A 19126-nucleotide genomic window follows, 5' to 3' on the forward strand; every position below is an offset into this window, starting at 1 on the left:
ACATCACTCCAGGCAGATGTGGAACTAACTAGTGGCCTTCAATGCTCTGATCTTAACAGTGACCATATCTGCCCCTCACACTTCTGGATCTTGAGGCCATATTGGATAAGTTTGACCAGAACACCTTCTTTGCCTGCCTCATCACCGGCCCAGAGGCTGACTTGGCCTTTCTTGCTGGCCTGTAGGAAGCAGCCTTAAGAAAAAAAGAGCCACCAGCCTATTTGTGGGAAGCCTCCTGCCTTTCATCCCAGCAGGAGTGGAGTTAATGGTGTAGAGTAGTTGGCAAGGGCTTGAATTTGGCTCTGGGAAGAGAGGCTGAGGCATGACTTCTGATGCAGAAGGCAGCCATTATCACTTTGGGCAGCCACTTGGCTTCATTTCTGGGTAGCCCCATGACATTTTGCCAGTGCTCTCCCTCAACATTTCTCTCCTCCCCCCCCCCGTGCTTTCTGCCCTTTCCCGCGCTGTTCTGCCTCGCTGCTTCAGGCACTGTCAATCCCCTCACTCTGTTTAAAATGTTCCAGCGTGGGGATGGGGACATTTTGGGCTGCCAGATATTGTTGGGCTTCAGCTTCCCACCAGCCCTGGCAGGCAGTGTGGACAATGGGGAGGGGAGTTGGAGGTCAGCAATCTCTAGTGTAGAGGGCCACAGGCTCCCTCTCTGTTCAAGATCCTGCTCTGAAAGGAGCAGCTGTTGGACAGCAAGATGGGTTCAGCTGGTTGCCATGTTTATGATAGGGAGGTCTGAAAAGTTCTGGAAACATTTTTCTTGGCAGCTGTTTAGTTTTGGGGTGGTAGTTTTTGCCAAACATGTTTTTCTCTCTATTTAAACCGGGAGTGGTTAACCTGCAGCCCTCCAGATGTTGCTGGACTACAGTTCCCATCATCCTTAACCATTGGCCATGCTGGCTGCTGAGAGTTGGGAGTCCAACGACTGGAGGGCCACTTGGGGCTTCCCACCCAATTTAAAATCTGTTTTCCTGTAACATCAGAAGAGCCCAGCTGCCGGATCCAGCCAGTGGCCCATCTAGTCCAGCATCCTTGCCCATGGGAAGCCCACAAGCAGGACCTGAGGGCAGCAACAGCACTCTCCCCACTTGTGATTGCCCAGCAACCGGTATTTGGATGGCAGGTAATACACACCTGTCATAGCTAGTAGCCGTTTACAGTCTATCTGCTGTGAATTTGTCAAATCCGGCGCCTGTCATAACATCTAGTGGGGGGGGAGTTCCACAGTTTAACTCTGCGCACTGTGTAAAGAAGCCCTTTCGTTCATCTGTCCGGAATCTTCCAACATTCAGCTTCGTTGGATGGCCTTTGCTGGATGGTGTTATGAGAGGGGCAGAAACCGTTCCCTGCCCATATTCCCCACATACTAGGCACAATCTTATTCGCGTGTCGCCCCGCCTCTGCCCTTCAGGGAATAACCCTCCTGCTGGACCTACAGCGGCAAGACCCGAGGGGGCATGTCTTAATCAGGGGCGGGGCGGGGAGGGGAGCTCTGTTCGAAGTTTCAGGGTCACGTGGTGGCAAACTGCCCCCCCATTCTGCCAGCCGTAAAACTAGATCCAGCCGGGCCAGACCGTTCCCCCACCCGCCTTCCCCAACGTGGCGCCCCCCCGCGGCTTTAGCCTGTATCTGACCGTAGAGCTCAAAGCGGAGGGGAGGGAGGGGTCTAAGGGAGGCATCTTGGAAAGTGCCCAAGAGCATCTGGAGGGGTGGGAAAGGCTCCCGGCCTCTCCGAACAGCCGCTGCCAGTCAGTATAGGCAAAGCTGAGCTGGCTGGGCCCCGGTGGTCATGAGGCGGCAGGTCCCTCTGGCGGTCTCCGCCCAGCTGAGGAGAGGCCGGGCCCCGTCCCGGGGACTACACCTCCCAGCATGCCGCGCGCCCACGTGATTCTCGTCAGCTGAGCCGCCGCGGTCTCGGAGGAGGCAGGTGAGCCGGTCGTCCGGAGGCAGGCAAGGGGCCCCCGGGGTCGCCCCCGCCCCGCGTTGAAGAGTTCTCCCCCTGCGAGCAAAAAGCTAGCTCGACAGGAAGACAAAGGGAGCACGCACACCGACGCCGCCCGGCCTTCTCCTCTCTCTGTTTCTACGTGGGGCGGCGGCGGCGGCTGGAGGCGAGAGGGGCTCCCCCTGTCCCGGTGCCCGTCAGGACAGGAGTTTGGCGTAGAAGGCCAGGCCCCCCACCCCTGTTAGCAGTGTGTGCCTGGGGCCGGTTGCCCCACCCGCTCAGCTCAGCAAACTTTGAAATGACCCAGCTAGCTGCCCCCCCTGCGGGCCCGTCGCCTCGCCTCTCAGCCTGCGGTGTTTGGTCTGGGAGACCTCCCCTGTTGTTCGGCTCAGATAGCCCCTGCTCAGCCCTGATGCTCGCCATCGCTCAATAGGCCCTGCCCGGTGGGAGGATCGGCTGGGGCGAGGAGAGGACCACGCCAGCTGCCTCCAGTCCCGAGTGGGAAAGGGGGGCTATAAACCCAAGGACCGTCCTAAGCAGAGCCTGGCAACAGCAGCAGCTGGGTCAGGACAAAGGGGGCCCATCTAGTCCAGCATCCTTTTCTCACAGTGGCCAGCCCAGATGCCTAAATGGGAAGCCCACAAGCAGGACCTGAGCGCAAAGAGCACTCTTCCCTCCTGTGGTTTCCGGCAACTGGTATGCAGAAGCTTATTGCCTCTGACTATGGAGGCAGAGCATACCCATCATGGCTAGCAGCCATTGACAGCCTTCTCCTCCATGAATTTGTCTAATCCTCATTTAAAGCCATCCAGATTGGTGGCCATCACTGCCTCTTGAGGGAGCGAATTCCAGCATTTAACTATGCGCTGTGTGAAGACGATATTTCTTTTGTTTGCCCTTAATCTTCCAACATTCAGCTTTATTGGATGTTACAAGAGAGGGAGAAAAACTTCTCTCTATCCACTTCTTCCATGCCATGCATAATTTTATACACTTCCATCATGTCACTCCTTACTTATCTTGTCTCAAAACTTAAAAGCCCAAATGTTGTAACCTTTCCTTATAGGGGACTTGCTCTATCCCCTTGATCATTTCAGTTGCCCTGTTCTGAACCTTTTCCATCTATCATTTTTTGAGGTGAGGTGAGTATTCCAAATGCAGCCACACCATAGATTTCTGTAATGGCATTTTGATATTGGCAGTTTTATTTTCAGTACCTTTTCTAATGGTCCCTAGCATGGCATTTGCCCTTTTCACAGCTGGCACACACTGGGTTGACATCTTCATCGAGCTATCCACTACAACCCCAAGGTCTCTTTCCTAGGCAGTCATTGCCAATTCAGACCCCATGAACATGTGTGTGAAACTTAGATTTTTTGCCCCAACATTCATCACTTTACACTCACTCACATTAAACTGCATTTGCCATTTTACCGCCCATTCACTCAGTTTGGAGAGATCCTTTTGTAGTTCTTCGCAATCTCTTTTTGTTTTGCTCACCCTGAACAAATTAGCATCATCAGAAAATTTGGCTGTCTCACTAGTCACCCCTAATTCTAGATAATTTATGAACAAGATGAAGAACACAGGTCCCAATGCCAATCCTTGGGGGATTCTACTTTCTACATCCCTCCATCGGGAGAACTGTCCATCCTTTTATTCCTACTCTCTGCTTTCTGCTACTTAACCAATTGCTGATCCAACAGAACAGCTTCTACAATCATTATAATGTTTTAATTGTGATTCAGTATTGTGTAATGTTTCAATATGCTGCCAAACCTTCCTGTGTGGGGGTGGTATTGTTTTGTTATTGTTTGTTCTGGTGGATTTATCGACTGTTTTATTTGTTTTGTTTTAACAATGTGTAAGTCGTTTGGGAATCTTGGGGTATCAAGCGACTAACAAATCTAAATAATAATAATAAACAATATGTAGCCTATACTAGTATGTTAATTTTTAGAAGACATTTAGATTTAAAACAAATCAGTCATCCTGGAAATTGGTAATCCCTGTGTTGGATTACAAAAATACTTCTATAACTAGTAGAGGAGTTGGGGATCTAAACTGGGCTGGGACTGATGTAAGCAGATTAAAAAATTACCATAACAGTGAATGTGTGAGAGAAATTGTTATAAAAATCAGGGAAAGAGAAACAGCATTTTTCATCATTTGAGAAATGTTTCAGCCACTCCCCAAGTTCCTCTTCAAACATCCAGTCCAGAACTTTGCCCTGCATAATAAGCAAAACAGCTTTTGGCTGAGTTGAGGAAAATGGCTATGCAGCTGGTTTGTCCATCAGCCCACAAAAGAGAAGCAGCAGCAGCAATAGGGACATCTTCAGTTCAGCTTTAGCTGTGGCAAAGACATCCTCGTCTTGCAGGGTTCACTCAGAGCTTGTCTAAGATGGTGCTGAGTGGGGATGGCTTCCTGGATCACCACTTTGGTTTCTGAGCTCTCAGCAGTTGCTACATGCATTAGAAATCCTGAGGGCTAGAAACATGTTTTTAAAGACTCCCCTCATGCAAGGCCTTTGTGGCTTTATGTGGGCAGAGGTCTGTTTTCCCTCTCCAATTCAGAGCTGACTCTGTCTTTGGTTTCTTCTAGGACCATTGATCACACTGTGAGCATCCCTGTCTGTGATGATATTTTGAGCTCACGCATGGCTGTTCTGCATGCTGCCCTTCCATGTCGGTCAGGATAGCACTTGGCATCTCTCAGAGGATGCAAAGAGTGGTTCATTGCCTACGAATTAGCGTGCCACTGAGCAGCCCTTCCCAGTGGACAAGATGTCTCAGTGCCACGTGGGGATCAACAGCGAATGTTGCGACTGGGACTGGAACGCAGATGCTGGCGAGCGGGCTAGGCTGCTGCAAAGCCCGAGCGTGGAGATGGAACCCAAGAGCAATGAGGAGCTGGGAGCTCCTCGAAGAGCTACCTCGAAGCTGGGAGCAGTCTTCATTGTCGTGAACGCTGCCCTTGGGGCCGGCCTGCTGAACTTCCCAGCGGCCTTCAGCATGGCAGGCGGAGTGGCTGCAGGAATCACTCTTCAGATGGTGAAAGCAGGGGGGTGGGGGTGCTCGCAATATTGTGATGTGGGTGATGGAAATGTGTGGTCTCTCTCTCCTGGCCTGGTTGGAGCACAGATTGATGTGGGCGGCAGTGGGAATCTTTGTAGTTTCTCCCAGGATCTCTCTTGTGTGGGAAAAATTCTTGCACTGCTCAGAATAAATGACACCTCCTTGTCCTGTGCTAAATGTTAACTTGCAACTATAGACTGTCCAAGAATCTGTCTTTGGCACAATGTAGCCTTCTCCAGCTTGGTGTCCAGCAGATGTTTTGTATTTTAGCTCCCGGCAGCCCTGGCATCATACAGCTGTGCTGTCTGGGACTGATAGGAGCTGTAGTCCACAACATCTGGAGGATATAGGATATTGTGTCCCCTGGACAGAGCCGAAAATCAAGACAGGAAATGGCCACTGCTGTTCATTGGCTTCAGCCCACCCAGAATTTGCTCCCCGGTATATGCCGCTCATCTGATATCCCCCTCTTCTTCTGCAGTGCCTGCTGGTTTTCATTACTGGTGGCCTTGTCATCCTGGCCTACTGCTCCCAGGCCAGCAATGAGCGCACGTACCAGGAGGTGGTGTGGGCCGTGTGTGGCAAAGTCGCAGGGGTGTTGTGTGAGGTGGCCATTGCTGTCTACACGTTTGGCACCTGCATTGCCTTCCTCATCATCATCGGGGATCAACAGGACAAGAGTGAGTGCTGCTGGGAAAGGGGATTGGCACGGGTAAGGCTTCTTGCATCATTTCCCTTGTAGGATGGAGGGCGTGAAATCTTTCTGGCCACATGTTTCAGGGAGGCAAATGAGCATTTTCTGGCTCCCACGGTGCCTGGGGATTTGGTGCCCTGCCATCTTTGTGGAAATCCTTTCAGTTTTAAACCTGCAAGTTCACAAAAATGGGTTGGGAAGACAAAGTTTGATTGAGCTCCTTTGGGGCGGGCTTGGCCTGTGCTAGCCTTTCTTCTGGTGCCCTGTGCCTCAGTGGCTTTCTTGTCTGCCAGCATTGACGCTGCCCCTCCCCACTGCGCTTCCAATAACTGGTCACCCCAAAACAGCAAACTCTTGTGGTTTCTTCTGCTTGTACTCTCTGGAAGTCCTGGATTCACAGGGCCTCCTTGTTCACTTTAATGGACTGGGCAGCATCACCCCAAAATAAGGAGGCAGGCACATGCCTTGCAACACATGCAGAACTCTCAGTGGCAGCAGGGACCCCGTATTGTGGAGAAGGAACAGCCTCTTCTGCCTCTGGGACTGTGGGAGGCTTAAAGCAGGAGTGGAGAGCCTGCAAGCCCCTGGCCTTATTTATCCAGCCTGTACAGATGGAGGAGGGGGCGTTCAGAGGGAGAGAGAGCAATAGACCTAAACAATCCTCTAAGGCTGCAAACTTTGCCTACATCTGGCTCTGGCTCCACCCACTGTGGGCTGGAGTCCCCAATTGACTTTTCCCGTAGATCAAGTGTGGGGACCTTTGGCCCTCCAGATGTTGCTGAACTCCCATCAGCCCCAGCAAGCATAGCCAATGGTCAGGGATGGTGAGAGTTGTAGTTCAGCAACATCTGTTCCCTACACCTGCTGTAGGTGAAAGGGTCCCCATCTCTGCTTTACAGTTTCTGTCCTCACTAGGAAACCCCTGGAGAATTGTGCCACAAAAGGAGGTCCTGTTTCCTTTGGGGTATGTGCTGTGGCCTGCTGAGGAATTCTAGCATGGAGGGCAAGATGAAATAACTTACATTCCTACACTGTTTTTCAGTGTATGGAATACTTAAAGGTTTTTACCAGCATTTTAACCTCACGGCCATCATGTCTGAAGGGCAAGGCTGAGGGATGAGGGTTTGTCCCCAGGCCATTGACTGAGCTTCTTGGCTTATGCTTCTTGGCTTATGCCCAACCAGAATCTTCCTCCTGCACTGCACTGGCCTATTATTTATTTATTTATTTACTTAATTTAATTTATATACCGCCCTAAGCCCGAAGGCTCTCTGGGCAGTGTACATAAAAGGTAAAAGCAAGCACAATATATAAATACAATAAATACAATAACTCAAGAAACAAAAACACACAAACAATACGAAAACCAAACAACATCCAGAATACAACATAGTAATAAAATACTGTAAAAATACACTTTAAAATGCCTGGGAGTATAAAAAGGTTTTCACCTGGCGCCGAAAAGATAGCAGCGTTGGCGCCAGGCGCACCTCATCGGAGAAACCATTCCACAGTTCGGGAGCCACAACCGAAAAGGCCCTATTTCTAGTCACCATCCTCCGAGCTTCTTGATGGGATGGTACTCGGAGGAGGGCCTTAGATGTTGAGCGCAGTGTACAGGTAGTTTCATATTGGAAGAGGCGCTCCACCAGGTATTGCGGTCCCATGCCATGTAAGGCTTTATAGGTCAAAACCAGCACTTTGAATTTAGCCCGGAAACAAATAGGAAGCCAGTGCAGACGGGCCAAAACAGGTGTTATATGAGCGGACCTTCTTGTCCGCGTCAACAATCTGGCCGCTGCATTCTGGACTAACTGTAGTTTCCGAACTATCTTCAAGGGCAGCCCAACGTAGAGCGCATTGCAGTAGTCCAATCTAGAAGTTACCAGAGCATGAACGACTGAGGCGAGGTCGTCACTGTCCAGATAGGGACGTAGCTGGGCTACCAATCGGAGATGGTAGAAAGCATTCCCTGCCACTGAGGCTACCTGAGCCTCAAGAGACAGGGAAGGGTCGAAAAGAACTCCCAAGCTACGAACCTGTTCTTTCAAGGGGAGTGTAACCCCATCCAGAACAGGGTGAACATCCACCATCTGGGCAGAGAAGGCACTCACTAACAGCGTCTCGGTCTTGTCTGGATTAAGCTTCAGTCTGTTAGCTCCCATCCAATCCATTATCGCGGCCAGGCAAGGTTTAGTACGTTAACAGCCTCACCTGAAGAGGATAAAAAGGAGAAATAGAGCTGCGTGTCATCAGCGTACTGATGACAACGCACCCCAAAACTCCTGATGACCGCACCCAGAGGCTTCATATAGATGTTGAAAAGCATGGGGGACAGTACCGATCCCTGTGGGACTCCACAATGGAGAGTCCAGGGTGTCGAGCAGTGTTCCCCAAGCACTACCTTCTGTTGACGACCCACCAAGTAGGAGCGGAGCCACTGCCAAGCATTACCCCCAACTCCCAACTCCGTGAGCCTTCCCAGAAGGATACCATGGTCGATGGTATCAAAAGCAGCTGAGAGATCAAGGAGAATCAACAGGGTCACACTCCCCCTGTCCCTCTCCCGACAAAGGTCATCATACAGGGTGACCAAGGCTGTTTCGGTACCAAACACAGGCCTAAAACCGGATTGAAAGGGATCAAGATAATCAGTGTCATCCAAGAGTCCCTGGAGCTGGCCGGCCACCACCCGTTCCAGAACCTTGCCCAGGAACGGAACATTCGCCACAGGTCTATAGTTGTTCAAGTTATCTGGGTCCAAGGAGGGTTTTTTCAGGAGCGGTCTCACTACTGCCGCTTTTAGGCAGTCAGGGACCACACCCTCTCGCAAAGAGGCATTGATTACCTCCTTGGCCCAGCCGGCGGTTCCGGTCCTGCCAGCTTTCACCAGCCAAGAGGGGCAAGGATCCAGCACAGACGTGGTCGCCCGCACCAGTCCAAGGATCTTGTCAACATCCTCAAGCTGCACCAACTGAAACTCATCCAATAAATGAGGACAAGACCGTGGTCTGGATGCTTCATTGAATCCAACTGCTATAATATTGGAGTCTAAGTCCCGACGAATGCAAGCGATCTTAGTTTGGAAGTGTCCAGCGAACTCATCACAACGGGCTACAGATGAATCTATAGTATCCCGAGGGCCAAGATGTAAAAGCCCTCGTACAGTTTTAAAAAGCTCCGCTGGGCGGGAGAGTGATGCCTTAATACTGACAGCAAAATAACTCTTTTTTGCTGCCCTCACCGCTGCTGTATATCGCTTAGAGCAGGCACTTACCAAGGCATAATTGCATTCGTCAGGAGTCCGCCTCCATCTGCACTCAAGCCTCCTCCTCTCTTGCTTCATCGCTCTCAGCTCCGGGGTATACCATGGGGCTGCATGAGCTCTACATAGGAGGGGGCGCATGGGAGCGATCGTGTCAACCGCCCGGGTCATCTCCGTATTCCACAGTTCAACCAGGGCTTCAACAGGAGCGCCAGTCTTCTCAGTCGGAAAATCCCCCAGAGCCCTTTGGAAACCCTCAGGATCCATTAGTCTCCAGGGGCGGACCAATTTAATAGGTCCCCCACCCTTGCAGAGGGAAAGGGTCACCGTAAGCCTAAACCTCAGCAAGCGGTGATCTGTCCATGACAATGGGGTAGATGAAAAACCCCCAACCTCCAGATCACCATCTCCCTGTCCAGTGGCGAAGATCAAATCAAGGGTATGTCCCGACACATGCGTCGGGCCAGTAACAAACTGAGACAGCCCCATGGTTGTCATGGACGCCATGAAGTCCTGAGCCGCCCCAGATAAAGCAGTCTTGGCATGAACGTTGAAGTCCCCCAGTACCAACAGTCTAGGGGACTGCAACAATATCTCCGAGACTACCTCTGTCAGCTCAGTTAGGGAATTTGTTGGGCAGCAGGGCGGGCGGTACACCAACAAAATTCAAGCTGTTGCTCATGAATATTTGGGCAGGTACGCTGCTAGCTCCTTTTCCTTTGGCCTGTGCATTGCAAAGGGCAGTCACCCTCCCTCCCTATCTGAGCAATTGTACCAATGTGTTCTTACATTACCCCAGCCTTGCTGGAGAGCAGGGAGAACTGAGTTTCCTCCTCTGAGTGCCTCTTGCTGGCAATGACTTCTGGGGGATGAAAAGTATTTCTGCTAATGTTGCTTTCATAGGGGTATGAATCACTGAGATGGAGGGGGTCTTGTAGGCCATCTAGTCCAGCCTCCACCAACTTGCTGCCTTTCAGAAGTTTTCAACTGCAGCTCCCATCACCGTCGGCCATGCTGGCTTTGGCTGATGGGAAATGCAGACCAAAATGCCTGGAGAATGATGTAGTCCAATCCAGTCTTTTCCTTTCCTAAAACCTGCTGTTTGGTACAGCTTTCCGTAACACAAAAATCCCCTTTTAATCCACTCCAATAATTTGCCTTTTCCTGGACACAAGAAGGACAAGATACTGTGAGTGCTTTTCTGTACATTTGAGCTCTGGGTTGTTAGACTTCCCCTTGGATTGGGTCCAGATAATTATTCCACTCTCCCCTTGTCTAGTAATTGCAGCATTAATGAAGGACTCAACGGGGGCAGAGAGCAGCCACTGGTACACGGACCGCAAATTCACCATCAGCCTCACGGCCTTCTTGTTCATCCTTCCCCTCTCAGTTCCGAAGGAGATTGGCTTCCAGAAATATGCCAGGTAACTCCAGGCGTGGGTGGGGAAGGACCCTACAGGGCATAAACGTGATTAAGGGCCAAAGAGGTGTTTGTGCCTGGCTCTGGGCAGGGCTGTCGGTCTTCTGCATCCAGATGTTATCGCCCAGGAGGCCTTTCGCCATCCACACAGAAAAAAGAGTACCAGTAACTCTGGCCCACACATGGGCACTCTGTGGACCCTTGGGACCTTTTGTGTGGCCCAAATGGGTGCCCAAGCTGTCCCCCACCACCAGTATTTAAATTGTGCTCCCCTCAGCATAGTTGGTGGGAAGACATACGTGTGTGTGTGGGGGTGCCAGCCCTGGCTACACCTGTGTCTGGCCAACCCACGTGTATGTGGCCTCCAACTGCTACTCACCACCAGATGTGGCCCTCAGGGGCAAAAGGTGCCCCCCCTACTGTTGTTGTGGGATGCAAGAGAGTAGGCTGAGGGTTCAGTGGTTGGCACACCCCTCAAGCTTGAGAATGGCCCTGTGAAGGTACACAGCAGGCCTTTTGCTGAAGACTGTCATGATGGCTCAGGTGCTGAATTTCCTCTCTTTCGCAGCAGCAAACTTTGGAGGTTGCTCCAAAGTGGAAACTGCGGACAGCCGCTCTGGACTGATGTTCAGGAGGCTGCCCGTGAGATTATTCTGTTACGGGTCAGGTGGGAGCATGGCATACAGCAGCCTTTGAGCCCACATGGGGCAAGTGGGGAACCTTCTGGAAGGCTGGACTTCTATATGTAATGAGAAAACACCTACCCCAGTCCCTGGAGGCATCCACCCTCCCTGGTGTAGAGGAGAGATCGCTATTCTGAAGTGCCATCAAAACACCTTTCTTAAGTAGCTTGAAGAAAGGAAACATCCCGGTGTATGTAGTGTGTGCCCACAGCAGATCCCAGCAGGCGTTTCTTGGTCAGGGCTCCCTGGCTGCTGCCAGCCAGAATGCTCCTGAGGCTACATTACAAGGGGGCAAAGATGCCAGCACAGACAGTGCTGTGTGTTACCTGCCAGAATGCGTTGCTTGGGCTAAAGACTAGGTGCCATTGAACTACTCTGCCAAGGGCAGGCCCCATGTGTGGTCTGCAAAAGGTGCCTGTTGGCATCCCGTAACGCTATGAGCAGAAACTGGTCAGAATATCCTTGGAAGGAAGTCGAGACCGCAGTCCTGTAACCAGTCTCATTTCTCTCTCACACAGCTGCTTGAGCGTGGTGGGGACCTGGTATGTCACAGCTATCATCGTTATCAAATATATATGGCCTGATAAGAACACCCCAGAGGAGATCCCAACCAGGTACATGGGAGCAGTGCTTCTTTAGAAAGAGGCAGAGCGTGCAGCGGACTTTTAGAGTGCAAGCAGCCTTTAGTTTTCCACCTGCCAGTCTTTCTTTTCTACATTTTTGTAAGGCAGAAGAGAGACCTGGCTGTGGTTGGTTTGTTTTTAAACTGGCCAGGAGAGTCTCCAGTCAGCTCTTAACTGTCAATGCAAAAAACGTTTTTATTTCTGAGACGGGCAACATATCCGCTATCTGTGTGAGTAGCTGAGAGATGCACCCCATTCTAGCTCTCCTTGGCCATCCATGAACTGGGAACCCATGAAGTTTGCTGTGCCTGCAGCTCCCAGTCAGTTGGGACAACTCTCAGTGTTGTTGGGCAGAGACGGGGAACTATAAAAAGAGGACACATTAACCCAGCCTTCCATAACCTGGTGCCCTCTGGATGTTTTTGGACAACCACGACCGGGCTGGCTGGAGCTGATGTGAGTTGTAGTCCAAAGCATCTGGAGGGCACCAGGTTGGGAAAGGTTGCGCTAACCAGTAGAAGGGTGCCAAATGAGGCATTGTCTATATAGAAAATTGTGGCATCCTGGTGAAAATGGGAGATGTGCAATTTCAGACCAATAAAAGTCATTGGAGATGCCATTTGGTGCATGTTTTGAAGAGCCTCTCCTACGTGGATTTTGGTACCTGAGTTAAAACTAGATCCTGCCAATCCGCTCTCGATAAGTTACTGCTGTCAGGGAATTTCTCAATCCTGGATAGACATTTGCTGAACAATATTCTGAACTGGTTTGTGTGTTCCTCTCCACAGCCCGTCCTCTTGGATGTCCGTGTTCAATGCCATGCCCACCATATGCTTCGGCTTCCAGGTAAAGCTTGTCTGAAGGCCATGGATGAGTGTCAGCCCATTGGGGCCGTGCCCTAAAAATCCATCTCTTCAACCATCTCTCTGTCTCACTTTGTGTCTCCTCCCTACCTCCTTACACTGGCTTGATGCTCCTGCTTCCACTGAGCTTTCCCTATGAAGAAAGTTTGCAGCATTTGGGGCTTCTTAATTTAGAGAGAAGGCAAGTAAGAGGTGACACAGTAGAGGTGTGTAAAATGATGCAGAGAAAGTGGGCAGGGACACGTTTTTCTCCATCTCTCTTAATACTCTCTTAACTTGGGGCCATCCAGTGAAGCTGAATGTTGAGCGATTCAGGACAGATAAAAGAAAGTTCTTCAGACAGCACAAGAAGTAGCAACAGCCACCAACTTGGATGGCTTTAAAAGCCATCAAGCACTACTAGCTGTGATGGCTCCACTGTCAGAGGCTGTATACCTCTGACTACCAGTTGCTGGGAATCACAAGTGGGGAGAAGGCTGCGGGACTCTCAGGTCCTGCTTTCATTGGGACACCTGGTTGGCCACTGTGACCAGAAAGTCACAGATGCTGGACCAGTAAGGCCCTTGCCTTGATCCAGTTTCAGGGCTCTTATGTTCTTGTATCTCAAGGGCCTGTCCTAGTGAGTGATGAGTGTGGGCCAATGTTGCTTCTAGGTACCTGGTGGCCTCCCAGCTCTGGGTTTTTCTAGATCCATGTCAGTCTGGGTTTTGGCCCAGGTTGGTGACAGAGGTGGCCATGGTTGCCTTTGTGGATGGCCTGTGTTGGAAACAGGACCAGGGAAGCACATCTAGACCTCTGAGTAGCTTTTGATGCCATCAACCATGATAGCCTGCTGGACTGGCTTGCCAGAATAGGTGTTGATGGCTCTGGGCCTTCCTGGGCAAATGCTTCCAGGTGGTGGTGCTAGGGGCCTCTTTTCCTTGGCCATTGGCCAATGGGGCCTCACTGCGTTCCATTTGGTCCCCCATAATAGCTACCTGAAGCCTCTAGGGAAGGCCATTCAGGGATTTGGAGTTCAAGGTGACATCCAGCTCTGTCTCTATCTCATTCCAGAGAGGCTGTAGAAATCCAGAATCAATATTGGCCTGAAGACAGCAATGGGCTGGATGTGGGCAAACTAACTGAGGCCTATTCCAGACAAGGCAGAGGTGCTCCCAGTTAGCAGAGCTGATCCAAGAATATAGGGGTTCCACCAGGTGTTGGATGGGGTAGCACTCCCTATGAAAACCCTGGATCACAACTGGGGGGTTCTTTTGGACCTCCCTTTGACTTCAGGTGCCCAGTTGTTGGCTGTGGCCAGGAGTCTTTGTCCAGCTTAGGCTGGTGCCCCACCTACTCTCCTTCCTGTGTGGAGAGTACTGAGCTAGATCAGAGTGGGGAACCTACAGCCTGCAGGCCAAACTTGCCAGGCCATTTCTGGCAAGCCATACGCACACACTCAACACCTGTCATACATGACATCATGTGTGGCCCATGTAAGGGCAGGGCTTCAAAGGCACTGTTGGGAGTGTAAAGTGGGCTCCTGCTTGTTCCTTTGCTGGAACAAGGCGTGCTGCCACCCACCCATCAGCTGAAGGGCTGCGAGGGAGTGCCTTGCTCCAGGGTGGGGGGAGCTGTTTCTGTTTGGTGGAAATCTCTCCTCCCTCCCCGTCCAGGTTCTTGAACCTTTGAAAACTGGAGGTTTGAAGAGCAGCACAGGCCATTTGAAAGCCTGTTGTGCTCTTTGAAGCTCTGGCTTTTGGAGGTTTAAAGAGCAGCACGGGGCTCTTTGCAAAAGGGCTGTCAAACAGCCCACACTGCTTTCTGAAGTCCCAGCAGTGGGGGCTTCCGAGCACAGCATCACCTGACATCATGGACGCCCATAAGTGGGGAGATCAGGATTGGGCTGGTGCAGCTTTCTTTGTCTATCGGCTCTGGAATTCAAGAGAGATGCTTCTTGCCCCCTCTCTTGGCCCACTGGTGGAAGGGTCAGAACTTTCCAGTGGTGCCAGAAGTGGCAGCTCCATTTTTAATTGCTGTGGTCTCAATTATTCTGGATGTTTGTGGGTTTTTTCCTCACTCTCTAGTGTTGAAGTGTTCTATGACTATGTTGTATTTATTGTTAAACTGTTTTTTAAATTGTTGTGGTTTTATGTTGTTAGGTGCCTTGGGTTTGTTCAGGAAAAGCATGACATAAATGTTTTAAATAAATAGGTAAATAAACTGCCCTGTACCAAGTCAGAGCACTGGTCCTTTTAGCTCGGGATCCTGTACACCAGCCTTCCCCAGCCTGGTGCCCTCCAGATGTTTTGGACAACAACTCCATCAGACCCCACCAGCACAGCTGGTCTCCACTCACTAGCAAGGGCACTCCAGGGCTTTCTTCTGGGATCTCTCTCAGCCCTGCTTGGAGACACCTGGGATAAAATAGGATGGCAAGAGAGACTGAATAATCAGACAGAAGATTTGAGTTTTGTTTCATCTTTATTTTTACTTACCTGTTGTTGTAATTTTGGGGATTTCTCTCATGTGTTTGTTGTTATGAATTGCAGCCTTGTCTTTTACCAAATTAATAAAAAAAATAATTTTTGAACAAGAGAATGGGTTGAGCCCCAGCATCTTGCAGGAAAGGGGGAATATACAGGAAATTGATATACAGAGAAATGCTTTTGATGTGATCATGATGATGTGAGCATGATGAGAGATTAGAAAAATGGCAAGTAAACAACATATTATTGAATAATCCAGCACCCTAGGGAAAATTAGGATGGAATTTGGTTTGAGAGGTATTTTGAAGGGCGTAGGTAATATTAGTTACTCAGGTCCTGGAATGAGGCAAAGATAGTTATAATCCCTCAGCTGGGTTAATAAAAAAACCAAAGGCCCCTTTATAGCAGCAGCCTTCCCCAGCATGGCACCCACCAGATGCTTTGGGCTCCTGGTTAGGAAGGCTGCTGTGTAGACTCTCTTTGGGCTGCTCTTTGGGTTCCAGCTGTAAAAACTTAAGTGTGGATCACCCCATGAGTCCAAACAAAAAAACAGAATGGGAGAAGGATGTACAGTGCAAGCAACCACAAATTAATCTTTGCTTGCTTACTCTCTGGTTGATGAATTCTGTGTTTTCGGAACAATTGTCTCCTTCTCTCCCACTGCTAGAAGCTCTTTTGTCTCTTTCTTCTCCCTGGCAGTGCCATGTCAGTAGTGTGCCCATCTTCCACAGCATGAAACACCCAGAGGTGAAGCCCTGGGGAGCCGTAGTGACAGCAGCGATGGTGATTGCTCTCTTTGTCTACATGGGCACAGGTATGGAGCAGTGGGTGAGCTCCATGTCCATCTCGCTGTCCATCCTTTCCTCCCAGTCACCGGTCCCTCTGGCCTGAGCCAACAAAGAGGAAGAACTCCTCCATGCCCGGTGTCCAACCTGCCTCCTTAATCCCCTGGTTCAGCCCTCATGGGATGGGAAGCGACTGGTGTTGGGGTCTTGGTCTTTCTCTTGGGCCACGGTGACCCCTCTCCTCCATTTCCTGCCAGGGGTCTGTGGCTTCCTTACCTTTGGGCCCAGTGTGGAACAGGATGTGCTCATGTCCTACCCCTCCAATGACATTCCAGTTGCCATAGCCCGGGTTTTCATCATCATCTGCGTCCTGACCTCCTACCCGATCCTGCATTTCTGTGGCCGGTGAGAGAGGAGCAGGAGGGGCCGGGGGGGCCTCCCTCCTGCAGCTGTGCAGTCGTTGTAGGGGGTGTTTGGGGGAGGGCAGTGGGCAGACCCTAACGCGCCTTTTGGTTCCTGCCCAGGGCTGTGCTGGAAGGTCTCTGGCTGCGCTACAAAGGGGAGGCGGTAGAAGAAGACGTGGTGCGGGAGAGACGCCGTCGCCTCTTCCAGACGGTCAGCTGGTTCTTGCTCACTCTCCTCCTGGCCTTGTTCATCCCTGATATTGGCAAAGTCATCTCTCTGATTGGGGGGCTCGCTGCCTGCTTCATCTTTGTTTTCCCAGGTAGGGGATTTCCCTGGCTGGCTTGCAGGAATAAAGTGGCTCTAATCCTGGGGTATCTACTTTTGGGGTTTTTTCAGGTGGTTCTCTCTCTCTGTCAAGTTGGCAGAAGAAGGAAGGTTGGAGGGAACCAGGAGGAGAGGCTGAGTGGCTGAGGGCAAAGGGCCCTTCTCTAACAGATGGGGCCCTCGTGTCTCTTCCACAGAAACTGTGTGCTGTCACCACAAGGGCTGAAACTTCTGCGTTAGAGTCTGAGATCAGTGAATCACATTGGAAACGGCACTCTGTGGGTTTCCCGCCTGTCTTTTAGCTGGGGTTGAGACCCTGGAAAAGGGGCACTTGCAGTTGGGGCTGAAGCAGACTCCCCTTGCCCAAGCGTGGGGCAGTGAGAGAAGGGCATAGGCTTGCAGCAGCTTGGCCTCTCTCTGCCTTCTCCCTCCTCCGCTCCCTGTCCTGCCTCCTTTGCACATTTGATGTTCACCTGGGAGCAAGCAGCAGTGGCTATTCTTGTTCAGCTGGCTGAGAAGCAAAGCAAGGTGGGTTCCTCTTCCTCAGGGCTCCCAAACACTGTGAGGGATGACGGGAGTTTGGTATTGGGATGTAACAGCTCACCAGGCCGGAAGCCAACGGGGCTCCCAGCGTAAGAATGAAGAGGGCTGCTGCTCCTTTGCCATCTCTGCAAGTTGTACAGCAAGGATACCAGGGGGCAAAATGTGTTGTCCCTAACATTCTTTGCTTGTGTAGCTTGCTGGTTGTAGAAAGAGAAAATATTACTGTGCCTGCTGGGAGTTCTAGGGAATGGGGCTTCCCTGCTCAATGCCACCTCTTCCTCTTGGCCAGAGCACTCACAGCAAACAGCTGTGGGTCAGCAGGAAGCGACTTAAATTTGAACCTTAGACGTGGGATGGGCGAGCACGGCCAGTGGTCTAGAGATGATGGGAGTTGTGGTGCAAGACCATCTGGGGCCACAGGTTTCCCATATCTGCCACCTGTAAGACAAGCTCAGCCATGCAGTCCCAGACCGTTGTGGTCCACAGAAATAAATGGCTGGGCTGGCATCTGCCAGGATGATGCGTTCCTCAGGTTGGATGTTTCTCTGCTCAGAGGCGAGAGCTGACTAGAGCTTCAGGTTCACTGTCAGGCACCCTCACAGCTGGTGATACAGCTTGCCCTTCTCTGACTCAGATCTGACAGCTGGGGCTGGGACACTATGCTGAGATCTCCGTGGCTGCTCCCTTATTATGGCACCTGCCTTCATGGCTCTTTCTTCCTTGCCAGGGCTCTGCCTCATCCACACCAAGCTCTCTGAAATTCAAGAAGCCAGACCAACTAGGTAAGAGCTTTGCTTTTTATTTGCTCCATCCTCCTCTTCCCCAGTTCATGCATGCGAGGTCAGTGGCTACTGAGTGGCTACTGTGTGGTGGCTGTTGCTAGCATGTCGTGTCATGAGAGTCTCTCCTCCTTTATCCACAGCTGTTGGGCAATGGTCAGCTATGGCACCTTCATGGTTGGCCTTGGTGCATTTATCTTTGGACAGACAACTACCAATGCTGTCTTCATGGATCTCAAGAAGTGATCCCTTTGACTTGGTCCTTGGAGGGTCTTTTCTGTTGGGAACTGGAGTCCAGCAAAACTGGAGGACCCAAGATTGGGGAAGGCTGGCCAAAGCATTTGGTGCTTAAAATCATATTGTGGAAATTAACACTATTTGTTTTTATCTTGCTGATATCCTTTTACTTGTATTTGAAAATGAATCTTGGGGGTTGAGGAGAATCCTTTTTAAGGTACATTGGAAAAAGGAATATTTGAATACATTTGAGGGCATTTCCTTGGCATCAGATTCACACAGCTCCTTTTCCCCTATCACTTGAATACTTCCTTCCCCTCCCCGTAAGGTTCACAAAGTTCAGGTGCTGCCACATGAATTTTCCTTTGCTGGGTTATGCCTCTGTTACAGTCTAGTAATGCTTAACCTGCACTATTCATCTGTTTCTCAGTTGCTGGAGGTCTGTTAAACAACCTGCCTTTAACTAGAACGGAGGCTGGTTTTCTGTTTTCATTTGGAGCCGATTCTGGGGCTGTGGGACAGGGATGGGAAGCCTGTAGCCATCCCGATGCTCCCACCAGCCCCTGCAGCCCGCAAGGCCAATAGCACGGGAGCTGCAAGTCCAGCAACAACTGGAGGGCCCCACAGGTTCACCACCCCTACTGTAGCAAGACCCCGTTCATGTCAGTTTGTTCAGATGTGCCATTTTGTGGCATGTTCTGATGTTTACAAAGCAGATTTTCAGAAGGTCTCCTCCTGTCGGGAGGGAGGGGCTCCAGTGCAGGTGCTCTGGTGATGTCAGTTATTTACTAATATTGAACAATTTTGGGGGGGGTGCTATATGTTTTTATCCTGTTTTGAATCTTGTTTGGCAGGGTGGGAGGGAGGTGAGGTTTGGGGTTTAAAAAGACAGTGACACCATGGAAATAATTAAAAAGGGAACTACCCTACTTCTGGATTGCTTGTGCTTTGATGCCTCTCGGACCACTGATGCAAATCCAGTTCTAGACTGTTTTATAACTTGGTTGTC

The 19126-nt window shown here is 50.8% G+C and overlaps 1 protein-coding gene across 2 annotated transcripts; it reads left to right on the forward strand.

Moving 5' to 3' along the window:
- Positions 1 to 1735: 1735 nt before the first annotated feature.
- Positions 1736 to 18272, forward strand: SLC38A7 (solute carrier family 38 member 7). 2 transcript variants are annotated; one of them, XM_061594221.1, is made up of 11 exons: positions 1736 to 1936; positions 4556 to 5004; positions 5510 to 5708; positions 10267 to 10411; positions 11609 to 11704; positions 12502 to 12559; positions 15744 to 15858; positions 16087 to 16234; positions 16354 to 16553; positions 17829 to 17883; positions 18024 to 18272. In XM_061594221.1, exons 2-11 carry the CDS (start codon positions 4738 to 4740, stop codon positions 18124 to 18126), a joined length of 1386 nt encoding a protein of 461 aa, XP_061450205.1. In that variant the 5' UTR covers positions 1736 to 1936; positions 4556 to 4737; the 3' UTR covers positions 18127 to 18272. The 2 variants fall into 2 exon arrangements, with proteins under 2 accessions (XP_061450205.1, XP_061450207.1); XM_061594223.1 differs by lacking the exon at positions 1736 to 1936 and adding an exon at positions 1960 to 3093.
- The last annotated feature ends 854 nt before the right edge of the window (positions 18273 to 19126 follow it).

This window comes from Rhineura floridana, chromosome 13 (assembly GCF_030035675.1).
Source record: "Rhineura floridana isolate rRhiFlo1 chromosome 13, rRhiFlo1.hap2, whole genome shotgun sequence".
In the NCBI taxonomy this organism is placed as follows: Eukaryota; Metazoa; Chordata; class Lepidosauria; order Squamata; family Rhineuridae; genus Rhineura; species Rhineura floridana.

Excerpts from the sequence above, each read along its gene's own strand:
- SLC38A7 (XM_061594221.1), top strand. The coding sequence starts at position 4,738 with ATGTCTCAGTGCCACGTGGGGATCAACAGCGAATGTTGCGACTGGGAC. Across the intron at positions 5,005-5,509 it reads CAGGAATCACTCTTCAGATG|TGCCTGCTGGTTTTCATTAC; the intron begins GTGAAAGCAGGG and ends CTTCTTCTGCAG. Across the intron at positions 12,560-15,743 it reads CCATATGCTTCGGCTTCCAG|TGCCATGTCAGTAGTGTGCC; the intron begins GTAAAGCTTGTC and ends TCTCCCTGGCAG.